At 39.1% G+C, this 21,895-nt stretch overlaps 4 protein-coding genes across 6 annotated transcripts in view; 2 read left to right on the top strand and 2 right to left on the bottom strand.

Annotated features, from left to right (window-relative positions):
* Window positions 1–4,479, top strand: part of cep104 (centrosomal protein 104) — a 32,845-nt gene extending 28,366 nt beyond the window's left edge. For both annotated transcript variants that reach the window (XM_044117227.1, XM_044117235.1), the window contains exons 21-22: window positions 962–1,049; window positions 3,010–4,479. In XM_044117227.1, the coding sequence (XP_043973162.1) occupies window positions 962–1,049; window positions 3,010–3,149 (228 nt within the window). In that variant the 3' untranslated portion in view covers window positions 3,150–4,479. The remainder of the gene's footprint in view (window positions 1–961; window positions 1,050–3,009) is intronic.
* A 1,132-nt stretch (window positions 4,480–5,611) lies between these two features.
* On the bottom strand, window positions 5,612–12,340 carry b3gnt7l (UDP-GlcNAc:betaGal beta-1,3-N-acetylglucosaminyltransferase 7, like). The gene has a single exon (XM_044117180.1). It carries the CDS (start codon window positions 10,202–10,204, stop codon window positions 8,987–8,989), a length of 1,218 nt encoding a protein of 405 aa, XP_043973115.1. The 5' UTR covers window positions 10,205–12,340; the 3' UTR covers window positions 5,612–8,986.
* A 218-nt stretch (window positions 12,341–12,558) lies between these two features.
* Window positions 12,559–17,541, top strand: lg01h1orf174 (linkage group 01 C1orf174 homolog). Of its 2 annotated transcripts, none has more exons than XM_044117216.1 (4): window positions 12,559–12,697; window positions 14,519–14,590; window positions 14,727–15,086; window positions 16,000–17,541. In XM_044117216.1, the coding sequence occupies exons 2-4, from the start codon at window positions 14,519–14,521 to the stop codon at window positions 16,138–16,140; spliced, it is 573 nt and encodes a 190-aa protein (XP_043973151.1). In that variant the 5' UTR covers window positions 12,559–12,697; the 3' UTR covers window positions 16,141–17,541. The 2 variants fall into 2 exon arrangements, with proteins under 2 accessions (XP_043973151.1, XP_043973142.1); XM_044117207.1 differs by having other exon boundaries at window positions 12,592–12,811.
* Window positions 17,542–17,603: 62 nt separating this feature from the next.
* Window positions 17,604–20,503, bottom strand: dffb (DNA fragmentation factor, beta polypeptide (caspase-activated DNase)). The gene is made up of 7 exons (XM_044117192.1): window positions 20,369–20,503; window positions 19,955–20,081; window positions 19,678–19,863; window positions 19,011–19,090; window positions 18,756–18,929; window positions 18,440–18,540; window positions 17,604–18,363 (listed from the first exon to the last, which is right to left on the bottom strand). Exons 1-7 carry the CDS (start codon window positions 20,489–20,491, stop codon window positions 18,114–18,116), a joined length of 1,041 nt encoding a protein of 346 aa, XP_043973127.1. The 5' UTR covers window positions 20,492–20,503; the 3' UTR covers window positions 17,604–18,113.
* Window positions 20,504–21,895: the final 1,392 nt, after the last annotated feature.

Below are 21,895 nucleotides of genomic sequence, written 5' to 3'. Positions count from 1 at the left end.
TTTGTAAATTGAAATAGGGTTTGACTGCGTGTCATCTGGCCAATTTTATCTAAAGCAAGATAAAATATTTAAAACTTATGCCTTTTTGTACTTAAGGCTGCAGTTTTAAAAGACACTCACCAAACCTAAGAACGGCAAGGTGAAATGTCAGAAAAATGTCAGATTTTGGACTTTCTTGAATCCAATTTTAAAGTGCTTATAAAATTCTCCACAGTTTGTTGGATGTTGCTGTTTACACTTTCATGCTTTACAGTCTGTGGTGCATTGAGTTAAAAAAAGGCCCTTCGGTCCACACAGTAGTGGAAGTGATGTTCTTTGTTTTTGTATCTTTGAGAGAGAGAGGACACATATCTGTGGAAATGTGGAATATGTTTGTTGTGATCATTATGCTTGACTGCTTCTGCCATTTTATGGCAAGTTTGAATTACAAGTTGGACTTCTGAAGTTCTACATGCAACAGCGCAACCAGGTTAGGAATAAGTTAATCCAAGCAGGACGGAAAACTTGAGAGAATAAAATAGACGTCTTGTCTTCAAATGTATTTATTTGGGTCGATGTTAAGAGTTTTTTCCCTGCAGAGCATCAATGTGAAATCCGGAGTATTTCTAAGATGTTGAATAATGTTAGATTGAATTTGTCGCAAACAAATTTAAGATGAGCGGGTTTGTTTGCTCATTAGGGAATACTTCTAATCGCAAAAAAAAAAGGACAAAAATGTAAAATATAGAGTTGAAAGGAGAGCTGAAAACACAACTCATGCAACCTAAAAAGGGGCGCAGAACTTCACCGATTCTCTTTGCCTTGTCTGCAAGTGTGAACCCGATGAAAGAGGGTACTGTTGGTCAGAGAGAGGGCAGCCAGTCAGACTTTGACTGGGCCTACAGTCACCTGTGGTGGTCCGGGTCAAGAGGGTTTCTGGTGAGGGAATAAACTCACTGTGCCACTTTTGTCTCTGCTCCAGGCCTGGAAGACTCACCTCATGGGCCAAGAGGGCTGTAAGCAAAACTCACGCAGGACTGCGGTGTCCCAAAGAACCCAGCCAGCACAAGGTGAGGCATTCATCTGCCTCCTGCCTGCATGGTGTAGCGTGCAGGAGGTATAAAGTTCACACTTGTCGGTAAAGGTTTAACGGTGCACTTTTTCCATCACCATTTCCTCCCTCAACATTGACAATTAGCCTGATAGCAAAATTAGCTAATGAACCTTTCTGTTTTGTAGGAATTCTTCATTTTGTTGTCTTCAGTGGCTCAGTGTTTGCTTGTTTATTGTGTGTTTTTTTTTTTATTTCGGGTGGTTTGGGATTGAGGATTTGTTGGTACTTTTTCAACAAGTCTGATGCTGACAGACCATTAGTGTTTCCCAGTAGAAAACCAGCTGCAGAAGCATGTTTCAGATTGAAAATGGGGCCGTATATAAACCAGTATCTCATAGGTTTTGTCTGTTTTGTCTTCTGTTATAATCCTACTGTTGTCATTGTTCAAGCTGCTCTAAAAATGTGTATTTACAGATAATTTAATCAGTTTCCAAATGAAAAATGCGTGTTGCAGTGAGTGCTGCTACACCTTTTGCCAACACTACTAACAGCAGTGAGGCATAATGAAATGTCACAGAAACATGTCAGATTTCAGACTTTCTTGATCTCAATTAAAAATCTCCACACTTTTTTTTTTTCAGGTGCTGCTCTTTATACTCGTCCTCACGGTTTGTGGTGTATTGAGAGAAAAAAGGCCTGAAACCTTCTCATATACATGAAGCCTTGTAGTCGTGGTTCACAAAGTGCCTTTGAACTTTGAGCCATTTTTTTTCTCTCCTCACATTACTGCCTTTTATTGAGATGCTACGTGAAAGACCAATAAAGTGGTGCATAATTGTGAATTAAAGACAAATTATTACATGGTTTACATTTTGTACTAGAGAAAAATCTGCCATTGTGTTGTGCGTTTGAAAGAAAGGAACTTCCTTTCGCTCTAAAGCAGCTCCGTCGTTAATGTCAGGCCTGAATATTCCTCCATTCGGATCCAGCTTCAGAATGATCTTCCCTTCAACTCTGACCAACTTCCTTGTCCCTGAGGAAGAAAAGCATCCTCACAGCATGACACCGCCACCACTATGTTCTGGTGTTGACATGGTGTGTTCAAGTGTTTTGCATGCAGGCCAGAGAGTTCCACTACAACACTTCCTAAGACATGTTTATTATGTTCTTCATGTAGTTTTCACAGCTTGACTGGACTTCTGTTGACTTTTCAACAATGGCTTTCTTCTTTCCATTCGTACACAGAGGCAGGATTTATAGAGCGCATGACCAATAGTTGTCCTGTAAACAGATCCTGAACTCTTCTCTCCTTCTCTTTATGGTAACTGGAGCTTTAGGGGAAATTGGCAACGCTAAAATAAACACAACACTATGTTCTGATGACGAGGTGCAGACTTCTTGTGTTGTGTGTACAAATCTTCTCATGTTATGTTTCGGCCTCTGGGTCCACCCTTCAGTGACGACCTCACCCCCATAGGTCTTCAATTGTAATGGGAGACAATCTGAAATGCAGGGTTGAGCCAAACTCTGTAGGTACTAGTGGAAAAGCACATAATTGTCTCTTTGGTCTTCATGGTGTTATAAGGTTCTGCTAAGAAATCTTTGAATGCTTCACAGAACAATTGCATTTCTGTTAAATTACAATAGCATGTAAGCAGACTCTACAAGTTTGGTGACACTGTCATTTAGTTGCAATTGGGTTTATTTCATTGAAAACAATATATCCATTTTCTATCCCTACCAAATTACACTCTTCTAAGTGTTGACCTATCAAATAAAATCTAATAAATACGTGGCTGTAACCCAACAAAGGGTTATTGAGTCAGGCCATCATGACCTGTTGATTTCACAGACCCTTCCTGTTTACAGTAACGTCATCAGAAATGCGGGCTGCATTCATTGGAGTCAGCGTTGGTGAATTTCCCTTTATATTGTAAATTTAAGGATGGCATTTGTGGGTGTGTTTATTTTTCCAGGTAGGGCTGCTGGGGGAATAAAGCCGTTGTCGTTGGTCAGAGCCGGAGCCAGAACCAGAACTGGGCCCGGGGGGGGCAGAGGCAGCCGGATCCCATCCCTGACACCCATGGCGAGGAGAAACGCTGCAGGAAAGCGCTGAAGCTGGTCGGTCACAAACTCCTTCGGTCAATGATGGTATATAACCAGAAGAAACAAGTCCCCCTGCTCTCTCATTTGAGAGTTATTGACAAAGGGCCAATAACTCTAACTCTAAGTTGGTGGACACAAAACTGCAATTCATCATTAAGGCAATCTAGTTCAGCCGGTTGGGTTTGAAACAAAAGCTTATTTTGTGTAATATCAGTTGACTCAGTGTGCTGTTACACCTCTACCAGTAAACACCTGTGAGGCCAGTAAATATTAGCGCACTGTGTCCTTGTAAGTGATAGGCCCTTATAAGGCTTCTCGTCTCTTACAGTCGTATTTTTGATCAGTGCTGTTTAAAGCCTTTATATATTGCGTAAAGGGAAGTCTTACCATTCCTTACTGTGGAACTATCAAAAATTTTAATCATAAAGATTATATTGGAAAAAAGAAGCCATGTTGAGGGTATGCTGATTTATACTCCCAGCTACTGACTGGGAATAGAGTCAGTAGCTGGGTAAGCATCACATACTTTTTACAGTTCAAAAGTATGTGATGTAGCATTTCCAGTCATGCAGCCAGCTGCATCTTTTCAGTCCAACTTCTCTGCTCAGCCACTGCCCACGTTTTACACAATGCAGGCACTCTGCTGGGAGCAAAGTTTCACCAAGCTGAGACGACACTGAATACATCAGTCTGACATCACCAAGGACATGTCACGTCTGTTAACTGAATGCTCTGTGCAAAAACGTCTAGATGTCCATTACGGCAGTATGAGCCCTTCAATGATTTCTTTCTCCTTTTAAAATAAATAAATAAATAAAAAATTAACTGCATTATGGAGCAAAATTGCTTTGATGCTGTGGTGTATCGCATCAAGATGAAACCATAAATTTACGTGAACTATATATAAAAGGAGACTTTTTTTCCCGCCCTCATTACTCAACAGCAAACCAGATTAAACTTTTTAGGTCAATAAGATTACTTGACCTAAAACAAGCAATCTTGTTTTAGGTCGAAACCTAAAACAATATTAGATTTTGACCTAATCTTGTTTTATGTCTCTTTGGTTACATAGCAGAAAAATGAGAGATAGGATTGTTTTGTTTTTTTTTCTATTATTTTCTTCATATTTAAAAATTCACATACATGGAGATTGTCATGCCTTTAAACAATTTCGGAAAGCCATCTGATGATAAGTCCATGTTAGCTTCTACTTGAAGGCACAGCAGTGTATTTATTTTGACAAAGCAATATAAATTTAGCTATCAATCAATCAAACAAACTTTATTTGTATAGCACATTTCAGCAGCAAGGCATTTCAAAGTGCTTTACATCAAATCAAACACAAAGACACAATGCAACATAGAATCAACAATAAAAACACAACATAGTCAGATTCCGTCAATAAATTTGCAATTGATTACGTTTCAAATACAACTCTAAACAAGTGGGTTTTTAGTTGAGATTTAAAGGAAGTCAGTGTTTCAGTTGTTTTACAGTTTCCTGGAAGTTTGTTCCAGATTTGTGGTGCATAGATGCTAAATGCTGCTTCTCCTCGTTTGGTTCTGGTTCTGGGGATGCAGAGCAGACCAGAACCAGAACCTGAGAGTTCTGGAAGGTTGATACAACAGCAGCAAATCTTTAATGTATTGTGGTGCTAAACCATTCAGCGATTTATAAACTAACAACAGTATTTTAAAGTCTATTCTTTGAGCTACAGGGAGCCAGTGGAGGGACTTTAAAACTGGTGTTATGTGCTCTATCTTCCTGGTTTTAGTGAGAACACGAGCAGCAGCATTCTGGATCAGCTGCAGCTGTTTGATTGATTTGTTGGACAGACCTGTGAAGACGCCGTTACAATAATCAATACGACTGAAGATAAACGCATGGATGAGTTTCTCTAGATCTGGCTGAGACATTAGTCCTTTAATCCTGGAAATGTTCTTCAGGTGATAGAAGGCCGTCTTTGTGACTGTCTTTACGTGGCTCTGAAGGTTCAGGTCAGAGTCCATCACTACTCCCAGGTTTCTGGCCTGATCACTGGTTTTTAGTTGTAATAACTGAAGCTGTGCACTGACTCTAGATCTATACCTCTAGATCTATAACTCTAGATCTATAACTCTAGATCGTTCCTCTTTAGGTCCAAAAATAATAACTTCAGTTTTGTTTTTGTTCAGCTGGAGGAAGTTTTGGCACATCCACACATTTATCTGTCCTAAGCATCTGTTCAGTGATTGGATGGGTTCAGAGTCACCTGGTGACATCGTAATGTAGAGCTGTGTGTCATCTGCATAGTTATGGTAGCTAATATTATTTCCTGTTATAACCTGAGCTAGTGGGAGCATATAGATATTGAATAAGAGGGGTCCTAGGATTGAACCTTGGGGTACCCCACATGTGACCTTTGACCTCTTTGATGAGAAGTTTCCAATTGAAACAAAGAAATCCCTGTTCTTTATGTACGATTCAAACCAGTTAAGCACTGGACCGGAGAGTCCGACCCAACTCTCCAGTCGATTCAGTAATATTTCATGGTCAACAGTGTCAAAAGCTGCACTGAGGTCCAACAGAACCAGCACTGTGGTTCTCCCACACTTTCCTTGTGTGACATCATGGAAAAATCTAAAGGAACCAGGATTGTGGATCAAAATCCAGATGTCTGAAAGCGCCACATTCATCTGTTGTAAGCATTATTCAGAAGTATAAGCAACAAGGGAAGGTCCAGTCATCATACAGATCTAGAAGGAGAGGACTCCTGTGTACCCAGATATTAGCAACAATCAACTCCAAGGCAAAAGACTTTTGCGAAGATGCTTGCTAAACCCGCTGAGAGAGTGTTTACCCAGAGAGAAATGACACCTGTGCCAACATGGGCCGAAAGGTCACGCAGCAAGGCTGATTCCATTCCTCCAAACTCTACTTTAACAACCAGATTACAGTTTGAAAATGGACTCGGAGAAAATAATGTTGGTCTCTGGTAACATCTTTGATGGTCAGATCAAAATGCAGTTGGAGCTTTCGGCCAGAGTGAAGATTCTAGGAGAAAATGGGGGAAGCTTACCTTCCTGAAAACACTGTTTTGAATGTGAAGCACTTCACCAAATAAATGGCATCATGAGAAATGTGGAAGTGGTATTTTACTCAATCAACCAGGAAGTTTATGACTTTCCACTAAAGGGCCAACTGCTGCAACTGTGGTGAGAGTCGAAAAAGTTTGCGTGTGTGAGCAAAGCGACCTGCAAAGCTTGCTCAGTTAACCCAGCTGCGTCAGACGAATAAGTGAAATCTCCAGAGCCTTGTTGAGAAGAGACACAGTATTTTAACTAAGTCATAGAGTTTAAAAGGGAATTTTCTAAAGACTAAAGCAATTAATATAAATGTCAGAATTTAAGGAAAGTCAAAAAATATTAGCTAAAAATTCAATTAACCCAAATTCACTGAAACAGCATGTCTGAAACTTACAGAGCCACTGCATCCTAATCTGAGCTTTTGAAAATTGTTTCAAAGGTGTAATTATCTTAAGGCATGTAAACTTCTGAATTTAAAGGAAACAGTCAAAGATTCCTCATTTAACAAATATAAACGCATTTAACTAATACAAATAGTGTTGCTAATTTTGACGGAAATGGTCAAAACTACAGTCTGATTACATGCCAGACAGTGAGGGGAAAAAAAAGTTGAATTTTTTTTCATGCTGTCTATGTAAATATCTATTTTTGATCTTTGGCTGAATGCTCGCTTCTGCACAAATATAAACCTCTATTTGTAAGTGTCTTAAAAGAAGCAGAAGTAACAAGCTACTGGCTGAAATCTCTATGGCAACAGCTCTGACAGCCCTTTCTTCCTAAAGCCATTACAAACCTGCCCAAGATTTACTGCCACCGTCAGTGAGCCGTCTGCCCTGGCATTCCCTAACATTGTCTTCCTTACACAGGGAATTAAGAAACACTTTGCCAAAGGAATTTTGTTACCTGTTATTTTCCTGAAATTTCCAAATGACAATCTTGCAAATGAGTGTTCTGAGCTAAATCTTAGCTGTAGAGAATATTAAATGAAAAATAATGAAAAAAAGAAAGATTATTGCACCATGTAGTCACACTACAAAGGTTAACAACTACCCAGAGTATTTATTCAGTTTTTATTTTAATGTGCAAATGTCTTGACAGTCCTAACTGGAACACGTTAGAAAAAGTGACAGAATGTATTTGACTATGAAATGGTCGGAAACTTTTAATGTATTCTTGAGCTCTTGCGTTTCACATTTCATGAAGCTGTTCGTACAATGTCAAAAAATGTCAACGAAAGAGCTACCGCTGGTCAGCAGCTGTTTTATAAGATGCTGCATATTTAGTTTCTAACATGGCCTGCTATTGTGTGGACTTTTAATATGCTGTGGCATTGTGACAGAGTTTATGGTGCTTTCTGTGCACTGTAGTCAATCATTCTTATGACGTGTTTGCATACTTTTCTATGGAAATGTGTGTGTTGTGTATATGAAATAAAGCTGAATGACAAATAACCAAATGTCTCTGTGAATGCTCCGGCCCTAAATGGTTGTTGGCCGGTCGTTAGCTGCGCCAAAATAAAGAAGGAAATAATCTTATTGTCTGTAGCGCACCAGAATATAATGAGTTTTGTCAAATTACAGCTGGGATGCTCTCCGAACATTGCTGTTAATCAAATGATGACACCAGACGTGCTGCATTTTACAAAGTGACTTAGGGATTCCAGTTTTATTTTCACAGAGTGCAAGAGCTATTGACATTAGTTCCTTTTTCTTTGGTCTTGGGCCTACTTTCTCTTAACCAAAAACAAAGGAATTACATCAAACATAAACCATGTTGACATCCACAATTTTTCTCTTTTTTTTACATTTTTACAATACATTGTAAAATAATCAAATAACTACTGTTCTTAATAGGTTTAGAACAAAACCTATTAAGTTCCCTTTGCGGCTAAAATTAGGCATGAGTGAGGCAGCGGTATGATTTCCCACAGTTATGGCTTTAAGGCCATAGCTGTTAAACATATACCTTTTTTTAAATATATACATTTTAATCACAGTGTCCTGATAGTGCAATTTAAAAAAAAATAAAATAAGAGTGCTCTCCAGCTGAATGGTGTGCAGACTAACAAAGCAGAGCCCTTCCCACACATGTTGCTGCAACAGGTGTTAGCTGTCAGGTAGCTGAAACAAAAAATTGCAAAGTAAAAAAAAAAAAGAAAAAAGATTAATAGTGTATAATTGCTACACATCAATGTTTCAGTTACATTGTGAGTAGAAGGAATAACTTGATTTCCTGTTTTAAATAAATACCAATGGGTCTAGTTAGAGATCTTAAGTTTATTTTTTGTCAGTAGGATTCCGTACTAGTTTTTTCTTAAGGTCGTCTCATATCTTTGGAATCTAGTGCCAGCCTATCCCTAGTTTATAAAATCATGAAATTAGAGAACGAAATCTCAGAAAATACCCGAACAGAGGAGTGATGGAAAGAGTCACGTTTTAACCTGCAAATGTCAACACTACTCGCCCACAGTTCATAATCGAGTGTTGTCTCTCACATTAGGACTTGAGGATAGTAAATGGCACAAACTGAATTTGAAAATGTTCATGTCTTATTAGTTGGAGCTTTAGTGGTTTTACAAATTACAAATCAACCAAAAGAGGTCCACTGTGGACCCTCAGTTGTGAACAGTTTCATCTGGTACGCAGAGAACACCGACTAAGTTTCTCTCCACTCAATCCGCTGAAGATCGAATGCAGTCGGAATAATAATAAAGACAGCTCCGGACGATTTAACGAATGTATCGATCAACTAAAAGTTGTTTTCATAGCTTGCTGGGGGTCCTTCATATAACGGTCCGTTGCGCGCAAACCAGATCCTTGCTGTGCACTGCGCTCCACATCCTGAGCAGCTCCTCCGGGCTCAGTTTGTGCACCACGATGAGGCTCCTGTATATGCACGGGTCCGTGTTCAAGGAGCTCACCTTTTGTCTGGTGATGCCGAAGGTCCTGAAGCCTGCGTGCAACTCCGGAGCCACGTTCAGCCTCTTGAGACACATCCCTAAAAACACGTCGTCGATGGGGTACAGCTCCACGTCCTCCGAGGCCGTGAAGAGCCTCCTGGCCACCTGGGAGGACATCACGAACCCGCCACCCCCTACATAAGGCGGGTACGGCTTGTCGTAGAGCTCTTTGGGTATGTAGTATTTGCTCTGGCGGTTCCGGATGGGGCTCGCCTTGGAGATTGTGTCCCCCACAAATAAGTCGGCGTCTTTGCGCTCCTCCACCTTGAAGCCAATGAACTCCAGCAGGTTGTGCGTGTTCACAAACACGTCGTCGTCTCCTTTGAATATGAACCTCACCCCGGGACAGTAGATGTTGAACCATTTGAGGAAATTCACCTCCTTTAGGGTCAGGTTGAAGAAGGTGTCCATAAAGTCCCACTGCAGGATGTCGTTATAGACCCGATCCTCGTACTCGATCAGTTTCTGGAGGTTCTTCGTGTCTTTTCCTGTTGTCGGAGTTCCGAGGAGAAATAAAGTTTTGATCTTCTTTCCGTTTACTATGCCCTCCTTGCCCCAGGTTTTACGCACAGCTTCCCGCCGGTTGTGCTGCTCGATGACGGACTTGATCACCATGATGAGGTGCACCTCTCCGTCCGCGCATTTCTCCGGGTGGTTGATGAGCATGGGGAAGTACCTACAGTGTCTGTGCAGAACGAACTGGTGAAACCTCGGGTCCAGACGCTGGAACCAGCCCTGGCTCTTCACCAATTCGTCCTCGCTGCAGTTGAGAACTCGTACTTCCCAGCTGGTCGGGGTCCCGTTGGCCGCCCGCTGCGAGTCCTCTCCGTTGCTTCGCGTCGGGGCATTTAGTCTCCAGAAATTTAACTTCTCCCCTGTCTGTGTTGAAGGAAAACAGTCCGAGCCGCACCAGCTCGCGTCCCGTGCGTCTTTCCCCGACAGTTTCAGCTTGAGAATCATCAGAACAGACACGAAAACCAGGGAGAGACTCAACAAGGACTTCACCAAACCGGCCCGGTTTCTCCGAAAGAAGTGATCCATATCTGTCACCGTGGCGCCCAGGGACCCTCAGATGCTGCGCGTTTGGACTTCATACTGTTTCACAGCCGCGCGTCCTATTGTAAGCATCCACCGCCGTCCATCCTCATGCGCACTTGCAGCAGAGTGAAGTCGTCCCTCTGCGGGCCACTTCAGCCCACGTGGACGGTTGTCACACATCAGTGTATATTGTGGCTGAGAGGGAGAAGGGAGGGAGATACACATGGCTCGCAGTCGCTCTCATGTCGCTTTTAGTCTACTCGCAGACTGGAGACCTGTTGCAGGACCGCCTCACCCAAATATCCTCCACCCCCCGGGGATCGTCATCAGGTGCCTGACACATCATAGTGGTGCCTGTAGTGGATTTATTTACTAATAGATAGTAATGAGAAAATCGGAACTGCTTCATCAAAGCGCAAAAGACAAGCACGGCATCCTAAATGTACTGCATAGCTCACAGTTCTGATCATCAGTGAAGTGATGATGTGCTTTAAAGAATATATTTATGCATTCTGACCAGTTCGGGTTCCAGAAGTTGGGATTCTGCATAAACACAGACTTGATCACCTCGCAGCAGTTTGTGTGATCAAGTTGAGATTATTGATCTATAGATCTCTTTGATCTGCTGCGGGACTGCAGATCAAAGAGATCTGCAGGATTGCCACAGACATCTCTATGGCAGACATGCAATCTCATCTCGTTAGGCATATTGAGTGGCAACTTGCAGATGTTTAGTTTAGAGAGACCATGGTCTCTCTCTCTCTCTTTTTTTTTTCCTCCGGCTGAATGTCTGGCGTCATTGTCGTGCAATACAATGAATCTGCAACTGATCAGATGACCTCCTGACTGCACAGAAGGATAAGAATCCATTCCTTTCAGGTTCTGTGAATAGTAAAGAGTATATATTTCTTTAAGGGAACACCTGTAAAACGTAACTGAATTTTTCACAATTAAGTGTTTTTACTGGAAAAAAATAAAGAAACTGGAGATCAACAGGTTAATAGTATTTTTGGCTTGTAAATTATGTGAAGCCTGGACTTAATTGATAAAAGCGCTATACAAAGCACATGCCATTTAACATTCTTTATTAGTGTTCTTTCTTTCTTGCAAATCGTTTTTATCTTTGTTTTGCTGTAGTTCTTAAACTGTAAAATTAAACTATGTGTCGTCTGGGGGTTTTTACTATGTGCTTTCAACGCACCATTTGTCATTTTTTGGGGTTTGTTATTGAGAGAAGTATTGTGGGATTTTGTGGCGCGGTGATTGGTGCTTTATATTCCTGGTGTGTAAAATGTTGTATTTTCTGGTGCTTTTAAGTAACTATTTGAAAATAGATGCTGTAAATTAACTTAAGATTTTTAATTGTGTTTTTATGATTGCCTTATTTCGGGAAAATGGTTTCTTGATCTTCCCTTCAGTCACTTTCCATCATGTTTTTTCTAAAACTAACTTTGTCTGCTACGTGAACTTGATAATTCCAAGTGACAACCAACCAAATATTACCTTTTATAAACTGTACGCTTACATAAAGTTCCTACATGTATCAGCTGTGGCAGACATAATCGTCTGCAACCAAACAGAAACAAGTTGTAAAGTGATTATCCTCTTGCCCCCTCTTATGGATAAATATATGAACTACATTAATCATGAGGCGTGACTTTTTTTTTTTTTTTTTTTACCTCAACTGCCTATGCAAACCACACGGTGACTTTTCCCATTTAGGGCAATAATAATAATTTAAAAAACTCCTCCACAGTAAGATTTCATTGCAACACATTATAATAATATAAATAGTTAGGCATAGTTATGTATTGAGTTGCAACTTGCAGATGTTTAATTTAAAGCGAGGACCGTCGAGATTAGTTTTAAATAAGATGATGCAATCTCATCTCGTTAACTCACAGTTTAAAACCAAAAGGTTGCAATGGTATTCTATTTTCTCTCTCTCTCTTCTTTTAACAGGAATACTTTGGAATTGAGGAAAAAAAGCCCTCTCTAACAGGGATAAATGTTTGTTCAGTACTTACAACCCAATGTAATATTTTTATGTAGAAAGAGACTGACCCCTCACAGTATATTCTTTGGTCGATAACGTACAAACCCATATTTACATTAGTTTTGTCCGCTACGTCCGCAGACATGTAGGCTGCGTTCCAACATTTTAAATTGACCTCTTCCTCATATTAGGATGTGACGTAACTGTAGAACACACTTATTGCTTTAGGCTGAATAAAGAATCTGAGTGAAGATTAAGTTCAAATTTTATTGATACTTCTTGCAACTACCCGACTCGTAGTAAAGAGGAACGTCGCTAACCCTTCGTAGTGCACTACGTAGTGAACGAGGGAAGAGATTTGGAACGCAGCCCAGGGAGTACGCTGCAGTGCCAGTACAGGGACGCGATGACCTCAGCTTGAACCTGACAGCAGGAAATGCACGGAGAAGTCAGCGGTTCAGACGCAGACAGACAAGCAGCATACAGCGACGGCGGCACAGGTTGTAAAATTTCCACTGCCTAATAGTTGCTTATAGCTGTCATTTTAGTCACAAAGCTAACAAAGAGCTAGATATTTGGAACCGAAACAGCACCGGCGGCGAGCGATGCACAAGGTAAGAGAGTGTAGCTAATCGAGTTAACCAGTAACATCGTGTTATGTTATTAAATAAAGTATTTTAGCTTTCAACATTGGGGCTTAAAAGCATAAAACTGTTTTTCGACGTGTAGTTTTTAACACACACCGACACTTTTAGGTTATAAGCCGTCATGTCCTTGTTGTAACCGGTTGAAGACGCTGCCGGATAATCTTGGCGAAGGCTAAGTTAGCAACGTTTCTGGACAAAGGTGTCGAGATGGAGAAAATGTTCGGTATTTGCAGGAGGACTGGAGCCGTGATTGTTTTGTAATTTGAGACTTTATTTGAAATTTCTCGCTTTATGTTCGTCACGACGGGATGGGTGGGTGTCGTTGGGGCTCAGGATCAATTACAGTAGGTTTTTTTTATATATAATAAATGTGGAGAAAATATTCTACAGTTAAAGCAGTTAGTTTTTCTCTAGCTCTACTCCTGTTACTTTAATCAGATAGTGGTGAAAATATCACAGTGAAACGGGACACTATGGAGAAACTAATATTGTTTCCAAATAAGCTAGCATAATACACTAGTTTTCTTGAGTAAATATTTTGGACTTTTTTTTTTAGTTTAAGGAAGAACATAAAATAATATACTAAACAAAGCCTTTGGCTTTAGACCGTGTCTGCTAAAACAACCTTGTTTTCAGCTGCAAATGTTACATGACCTTTGAAAAAAGAAAATGCTGTCTTATAATTTTTGATAATTATCTACGAAGAAATGTGTTGTCATTTTTAAAGATTAGTCCGTTTATTTCCGCTTTTTGGTTTTAAAATAATAAATTTTTGTAAAATGAGGTGGAATACCTTTTCTTCTATGGGATGATACACATTTGTGGAATATATTTGGGATCACAATGTTGTATTTTTTTGTGAGCCAGGAGATTAAAAAGCGTTGGGAACTTCTGCTATAAATTTACCAGCAGATGGAAACCTTCAGCTTCACCAAGAGTTATAAAACTGAAGTGTGTGTTGCTCTTCACTTAACAAAGCATCTTAAAAGACTCGTCAGTGAAGTTTTACTTAGTTTTGTTTCTGTTGGACTGAGATGTTTGCTGATCATACAAAGCGCTTTAGAGATTTGTCTCCCAGGTATGCATCTAAAAAACAAGTGACGTTTTGAACAATTGCAGCTTTTGAAGCTTAGTAGTAGCTGCAGTTGTGCTGCTCAGTAGTCTCACTGTTCTGTTTTTTTTTTTTTTTTTTTTTTTAATCTCAGAGGTACCAGAGTTTTCCCAAAAATGTAAACACGCTCGAAGAAAAATCTTAAGGGCTGGATTCTAATCTCATTCTCCATATCCGAGACATTTGCAGCACAACTCATTTTTATCCTGACTTTTACCCTGCCTGTAAAAATCCATAAAGTGGTCAGTTTGTTATGCTGAACAAGCGGTTTTATGTGGTTTCCGGAGAGTCATTGAAAATTAGAGAACCATATTGCTTAATATTAATTTACAGGCCGAGTCAGACGTCCAATAATCTGAAGGTAATCTGAGTTGCCACGGAGGCTTTGTGAAAACATTTAGCTCAATAGCTTTGGCTCGCTGGGTTCAGCTAGTGTTACAGCAGCTGCATCAGCTGACTGACTGAAGCCAAATCATTTAACTAAGTAGTTGCTATAATGACATGTGGTCACTGAGGGATAAACAACCTGTGTTTTGTTTTTATTTATGCATTTCTTTTTCCAGATGCCTAGTCAACTTGATAACATGACGTCTAGAAAGAGGAAGAGCAGCTCTGAGGTCAGAGCCTCTAGAAAGGTTGGTTTTGAGACCACAGCTTTTGATCTGATTGTTTTTGTTGTTGTTGTTCTTGTTTTAAGTACATTTTTGTACAGACTGTTAAGTGGCAATGATGAACCACTTGATCTCTCCGCATGTGCAAATTCCACCACAGGTTTCTCCTTCGGAGAAGAAAAACCGCAAAAGCCAGAAGATGCATTTGTCCCCAGAGGACAGTTCAGCGCTGAGAACCTCCAAATCCACAGATAAACTGTCTCGTATCAGCTGCGAATGCCACGAGGCTGCTGACAGGAGGAGGTGCCTGGGTTCACCCGAGCTCGAAGGTCAGGAGGGCAAAGAGAACGAGCTGAGGTCGGAGCAGGAGGTCAGCAGCTGCAAAGCTAACAGCGTCTTGGAGGAGCAGGCTCCTGAATGCGTGGAGCCCGAAAACAGTAGCAGAGTCTTATTCCCAGATGACGACAGTAATCAAATCCTTCCGGTGGAGCAGTTCTTCGGGAACTTGGATATTGTACAGGTGAGGCTTTGTGGTCTACAAGTTGCGTAAGCTGCTATTATTACAAGTTCAAAAGCCCAAATGTGACTGAAAAGCTCAGGTTGAGCCTTCGCCAAGACACATCAGTTTGTTTTTGTGGTTACACACTTACAAAGTTAAAAATGTAATAATCATTCAATAACAATAAAGAAATTTAAGTCTGTAAATAAGCCTAGATTTTTCAAGCAAGTATCAAATTGCCATTATTTAGGACATTTTGTTTATTCAGTCAGTTTTAATTTGTTGGAGGCCAGATGTGTTAAATATTAAAAGTATAAAGCCACCTTTGTTTAAGATTTGAAATTTGTTCCTGTCAATTAAACGTGTAGTAGTTTGCTGTTCTACTTAAACTGGCACATGACAATAGTTCTGCAGGGAAGACGAGCAGGTAAATGTTTTAGAGATGCCACCTCAAGGGCCTGTTTTTTTTTCAACGCCATTTTAACAGAAGAATCCTGTTGAAATAGCTTTTTTATGTACTTTTTTGCATTTCATGTTTTTAAACAGTCTGTTTATTACTATTTCTTTTCCTGTTTAGACTAGATAAAAATGTGGATGATATAAATTAAAACCCAGTTAGCTTTTCTTTTTCTCTGAACAGCACATCTTACCTCAAAATGTTTTCCTCATTATTAGTTGACAGATATTTTATATCTTTATTGGATGGATTTTCGCACCTGGTGGATTCTGCGGCTATTTTTTATGTTCTCTATTTGACACATCATTGAATTCATGGCAAGGTCATTTCAGAGTAAATAACCTTTTTTAAAATATCTATAAAAGGTGAAAACATTGAAGGGAGGGTCACACAACACATTTCTGACACAATTAGTTCCTCGGTCTTACAGACAGCTGCGCCAAGCCAAAACTCTCGTACGGATCTCTGTTCCTGCAGGACTTTCCTCGGAGATCACCTGCTACTTCTCCCAGCGCCCGAAGGAAGGAGAGGCTTCGGCATTACTACGCACAGGAAGACAGCGATGGCGAAGAGGCGAGCCACGGCGGCCTCCGACGAGACGACGGAGCTGGCACTTAGTGAAGAGCCGGTTAAAACCGAACAACATCCCAGCACTTTGGAAGAAGCGACAACAAACTACCTGCTCAGATGCTGCATTCAGTCGGTCTGTCGAAGTCTCAGCGCCGTCACTGATGTGAGGATAATCAAGGATGGTTAGTGGTACTGGCTGTCAAAGAATTACTTCATTGGCAGTGTTCCCAGCTGTGTTCAAGTGCCATTGTAAACACAGAAACGTTCGTCACTGAAAGCGTCCGGTTTGGTGCCGGATGCTTTTATGCTGTTTTCTCACATGCCAACAATCACTAAGAACATTTAATATGTAAGCAAACACACAAGTGCTTTTTTGAAACAGTGTATAGATTCGCATATACTCTCATAAATCCACGCTCGATTGTAGCCTACCTTTCTCAGAGCTCTCAGCGGCACTTCAGGAGATATTTAAAAAAGAACAAAATACGAGGACAACAGATTGACTAGAAATGCACTAGTAAGAATCTTGCTGCTAATTTCTATTTTTTTTGCAAAGCTCTACGCTTAAGTTTAATGCTGATTGTAGCCTATTAGGTTTTCCCTCCTAGAGCTTTCAGGAGATCCATTTTTTGTCCTTCCATAAGCATCTTAAAATTGAAAGCGTTGAGTCTTCTTTCTTAACAGCTTCCATGCTGAACAGTGTTATGACCTGTTTTTTGTTGCACTTATTGACGAGGTAAAAAAAAAGAAAAAAAAAGATAAAGTTTGACTGGTCAGAGCCAGTCAAATTAAAAATCTGCTGCATCTCTTATTGCTCTTTTTGAGTATTGATTAGCTGATGCAAAATATCAATATCAAGGTGCTCTAAATGACAATATTTCTGCTCCAGGCAGTGTACTTTAATGTCTAGATTGTGGAAGTGCTGAACACAAATCTGATACGGCATTGTTTTCCTGTCATTTGGATACCAAAAATAAATTATTCACTTAAAAGTTGAATAGTTTCAACCCAATCCTTTAACTTTCTGCAGGCAGTTTGTATACATGCTGTATACTGTACTGTCATTTCAGGATTGCTGTAATGTTACATTATCCTGCTGTGTCATATCAGGATTCAACCACTTTAACATTCACTCTGAGATGCCAAATGTTGCTGAGCTAAACTTAACATTTTAAGGGTGCTTGTATAACAAAATAGTTTATGGACTGATGGAAATTTCATACAAATTACAGCAGATTGACAAATATGCAACCTTATGTCGGGCTACTTAAATGTTACAAGGAAAGAAAGATGGAAAACACCCAAAGAGCAGATCTGTTTATTACAAGATCGGAGATGAATGTCATATTCCAGCCATTTTTCACCAAGTGTCTAAAATTCATCCTTAAAGGTTTTTGGCAGCTTTGTAACATAATGTCTGTATGTAGATAAACATATATATATATATATATATATATATATATATATATATATATATATATATATATATATATATATATATATATATATATATATATATATATATATAGGCACACACACACACCAGTGCAGCTAATTATTCTTTATATTCCTGTTTGTAGTTCCTAAAGTTATTAGATGACAAAGTTGATTTTTCTGCCTAAGAATCTGCAGTTTAACTAGATTTGAACAAACTTGATTGAGAAATATAACCTTAACAGGTTATCTGCAATTGCACTAGAACTATATCCACAGGTTTTGTATATAGCTGATTGATCTGACCACTTAACAGAAATATTGTATATTATTACTGCCTTATTTATGTAAAAATAATTAACATTTGTCTTCAGTGTGTAACTCAGACTGATTGAATGTCTCATTATTTGGGCAACATTCTTAATCCATCCATATATTTGACATTATTGTGCCACATAATACAATAAAAAGCTTTTCATGATTTACAAAACTGCTTTGGTTTTTGTTTCATTTTGTTCAATGAATGACAAGCTATCAATTTTACAGCAAATAAAAACTAATTTAAAAAGCATTAACGTAAAAATGTTTCAGGTGTAACGCTTTCTCTTCCCTACGGTATTTTCTTTTGCTTTCCTTGCATTTTTACTAGTCCTGAACATCTTATTGGTGTCACACATCAGGTTGTGCGCTCCCTTTTTGTGGCAGGCGATGTGCACTAGCTTGAGGTTTTCCCTGGTGAACAGCATTTGGTAAAAGTAGTTCAAGTTTATGTCTGCGGTCTTACGAGTCTGCAGAGCCTCCAGCAGAGCAGGTATGATAGTCCTCTTCTTTTCAATCCTGCAGAAAAGGTAAAAAGCAAAACATGTTTGATTCTCGGCTATTTTTACTATGCCAGGAACAGGAAGTATCCCACCTGTGATCAAGGTTCCAAGTGCTGAAGACGATCCTGCTCTCTCTGCTGCCATACGGGTTGATTGAATGGAGCGACTGGCACAATTTCTGCTCAAAGGATCCCTGAGGAGGCCACAGAGAGGAAGAGTGAGGATTGTGCAAAGCAATTCCAGGTCTTTAAAAAACGGTAACGAAATAAAAAGAAAAGCCCATTTAATTCACTGTATGTCTGTTGTGCTTCTCGCAATATATTTCTGTTCCTAATGAACAGAATCACAATCGTCTGGTAATTGGAGCAGATGCCATTCAGTTGCAACAAAGCTTGACTTCCACCGTACCTGACAGGTAAACCATCCTTCCTTAGTGCAGAGGCGCCTCGACTTCTCTTCAGTCCTATCGAAGTATTTACCGTTGTACTTGTCATTTTTCAGCATCTCAACCAGGTACTTGGATGTTTTTGAAAACTCCTCTTTCACTTTAACTTTCTGTATGCTGTTGGTTGCACTGTCCACCTGAAAAATCAACACAGGAAATTGAAACGTTTAATTTGCGCAGGGAAACGTGCTGGGTCTCAACGGGGGCCTCGGGTTCACCTCCTTCATGTAGCCCCTTATTCTGCTTTCACAGTTGTACTTCATGTAGGCAGACTTTGTTTTGAATCGCACATCGACACCTGGAATAGAGCCAAAATAACTCAAAGGGTTGATGAGTTTAATACAACTTTGGAGATAATCTTTCATTGAGAAGGTATATCTGGACATGTTGTTTTAACTGTCAACAAGCATTAAGATGTGGGCTTTTTACGAACCACAAAATGTCAAATTCTTCATTTATCTAAAAAACCCCCAGTTTAAATTGAACAGATCTTATTGCACTATATCTTCTATGTCTACAAAAGTAAGTGCAACAAGTAAATAAAGCACACAAACCTGTTTAGTCAAGTATGCTGATCAGATAAAAAGCTGGTTTTAGGCATTTACAGCTTCCAAGCACAGTATTATGCATCTCACGCAAATTCACTAAAAATCTTCAAAGACGTTCTGTCTAAAGGTTTTGGTTAATGCCCGTTCATCCTTGTTAGATGTTTACATATAATCCTCGTGGCCATGAATGCCACCCAGATGTGCCCATAAGTTTACAGACACAAGCAGAATTTCTGATTTTCTGGGCATTTTTCTGAATGATAAAGTATAAACTTTTCTGTCTTTTATGGTTTATGGTTGGCTAAAGCCATCTATTCAATTGTTGGACACTATGTACCGGTAAACCAGTCTTCATCCTCCTCTCTGCTCTCCAGATCTGATCTGTCCTCCAGGTTCTGCAGCAGGTCAGTAAGGATTTTACGCCTCTTGAAAGATTTCTCGTCAGAGAGAAGACCCTTCGCTGCTTTAATGAGACCGTCAGCGTGGCGATCGGTGTTCAGTAACCGACCAATGTCACAAACAACTACAAGAAACAGTGAAATGCTTAAAATAATAACACAAAAAATGTATTGTAGAGATGATATGGAGGAAACGTATATTTTTATTTCACGTACCTCCACTCCATGTCTGATCACTTGACAGAAGAACAAGTTCGCAGTTATCAGGCAGAGTGGGAAAGAAATCCTCTGTCACTATCGTTCCATCTTCATATAAACACACATGAGCACCAGAAAGTGGCAGCTGGGATGGTGAAGAACATAAAAACTTCACGTTATTGCGAGCTCACCGAATACACAAACACATAATCTACGAGATTTACGTATCACAGCTCTGGAAAACTTTTTTTTATCGCTTCACTCAAAATTCAACTTGTTCCTGGATTATTAAAATGCTTTATTTTTAATTAATAACTAAAGAAAACTGTTAAGCTGCCCCAGGTTATCATTTCCCTCTTCATTCTCGCAGGATCAGAAAAAGCGGAACTGACAGCGACGAAAGTTATTAAACTACAAAAACATACGGCTCACCTGTAACAGCTTGCAGCCCTTTTTAATCAGCTCCTTTACATCTTTAGAAGCAATGCCGTATTTTCTGTCCCCACCATAACCTCGAATTTTAACAGGTTTGTTTTTCTTTAAGAGTCCGAACATTTCACAGTTTATACATACCGCTTCCTTTATTGTTCTTCTTCTCGACGCTCAATCGCGCAGCGGCAGTGATTTTGTGCTGCCCCCTAGTGGTTATCCTTATACATTACGTCTATTAGTGACGTAGAAAAACAAAGTCAAAAAACATCGCTAAAAATAGTTAATTTGGGATCTTTAAATTAGCGAATTATGTTTTATTACTTTTAATAAATTGGACGGTCACCTTTAAAATAAATAGATCAAGTCATCAAATCAAATAAACTTACAATTTGCTGTTTCTTTTTCTGTGTCTGCTCTATTGTATTGAAATTATTAAAAAGTGGCTTGAGACAATGTTTTGTGATTTGACGATATGTAAACAAACTGAACTTAATTGAGCTGTAGCTCCGTAAACATAACAATCAATTGTACTTTTACATAACTAAACTTCCACCTTCATTTCAGCATTTTGGATCTTTTAACTCTTTTGTGCTAAACGGTCAGATTAAATTTAATATTAGTCTCATTCTCAATGAACAAATATAAAAATATTAGGGCTATGGTCTGCATTAAAATTCAAGAATTTATAGTAGGCCCTCGTTGTTAACACAACATCGATCCAAATAATATTCAATAAATTGCCTTAAAAGAACTTTATTCTCATACATCATCGATATTATATTATATTATATTATATTATATTATATTATATTATATTATATTATATTATATTATATTATATTATATTATATTATATTATATTATATTATATTATAAATGTGAACTGGGGTACTCCCTAATCTTTGCTGTCCAATAAAAGTACAAATAATATAGGCAATAATATTTTATTTTATTTTATTTTTTTCAAATATCGGAGAACGGTGAAATACTGATATAAATTTATTAACTCTATGGCCGTGTGCGTCAGTAACTATGTACGAGTGTTTGTGTTGTGATTAGGAAGCAACTTGTGGTGTTATATTTTATGTTTTATTTTATTTTTATAAGCTTTCAGGAGACTGCAGGAACGAATGTGCGTGTGTGTGTGGGAGTGTGTGGGTGTGCGTGTTTGTGTGAATGTGTGTCAACTCTAGTAAAATAGTTAACTTTTAGGTACTTCAATATAAAACCGTGTTATCATATTTACTTACTCGGCATTCACTTGTAATATTCTGTTAAATATGAGAACACATTATTACCATGGCAACTGACGCAGCAGGGTGGACTCTACCAAACAGCAGGTTAAGACCGGCTAAATTCCCTAATTGCGATATTGATTTTTTCGTGATAATTCTCTCTTTGAAACCCGCTTTGTTATATCTTAATAGTTAAACTAATTAGTATTAGTATAAAATAGTTTTTCTTATTAAGCAAGGCTTCTTTTCAAAATGCTTATATTGTTTTGCACCCCTCTAAAAAAATATAGTA

Source organism: Gambusia affinis, linkage group LG01 (assembly GCF_019740435.1).
Source record: "Gambusia affinis linkage group LG01, SWU_Gaff_1.0, whole genome shotgun sequence".
Lineage (NCBI taxonomy): Eukaryota > Metazoa > Chordata > Actinopteri > Cyprinodontiformes > Poeciliidae > Gambusia > Gambusia affinis.
Note: the sequence above shows the minus strand (reverse complement) of the source record. Positions and strands in the feature narration are given on the sequence as shown.

Excerpts from the sequence above, each read along its gene's own strand:
- b3gnt7l (XM_044117180.1), bottom strand. The coding sequence starts at position 10,204 with ATGGATCACTTCTTTCGGAGAAACCGGGCCGGTTTGGTGAAGTCCTTG.
- lg01h1orf174 (XM_044117207.1), top strand. Across the intron at positions 14,591-14,726 it reads AGGTCAGAGCCTCTAGAAAG|GTTTCTCCTTCGGAGAAGAA; the intron begins GTTGGTTTTGAG and ends ATTCCACCACAG. Across the intron at positions 15,087-15,999 it reads GGAACTTGGATATTGTACAG|GACTTTCCTCGGAGATCACC; the intron begins GTGAGGCTTTGT and ends CTGTTCCTGCAG.
- dffb (XM_044117192.1), bottom strand. The coding sequence starts at position 20,491 with ATGTTCGGACTCTTAAAGAAAAACAAACCTGTTAAAATTCGAGGTTAT. Across the intron at positions 18,930-19,010 it reads TAAGGGGCTACATGAAGGAG|GTGGACAGTGCAACCAACAG; the intron begins GTGAACCCGAGG and ends TTGATTTTTCAG. Across the intron at positions 18,364-18,439 it reads ACTTGGAACCTTGATCACAG|GATTGAAAAGAAGAGGACTA; the intron begins GTGGGATACTTC and ends CCTTTTCTGCAG.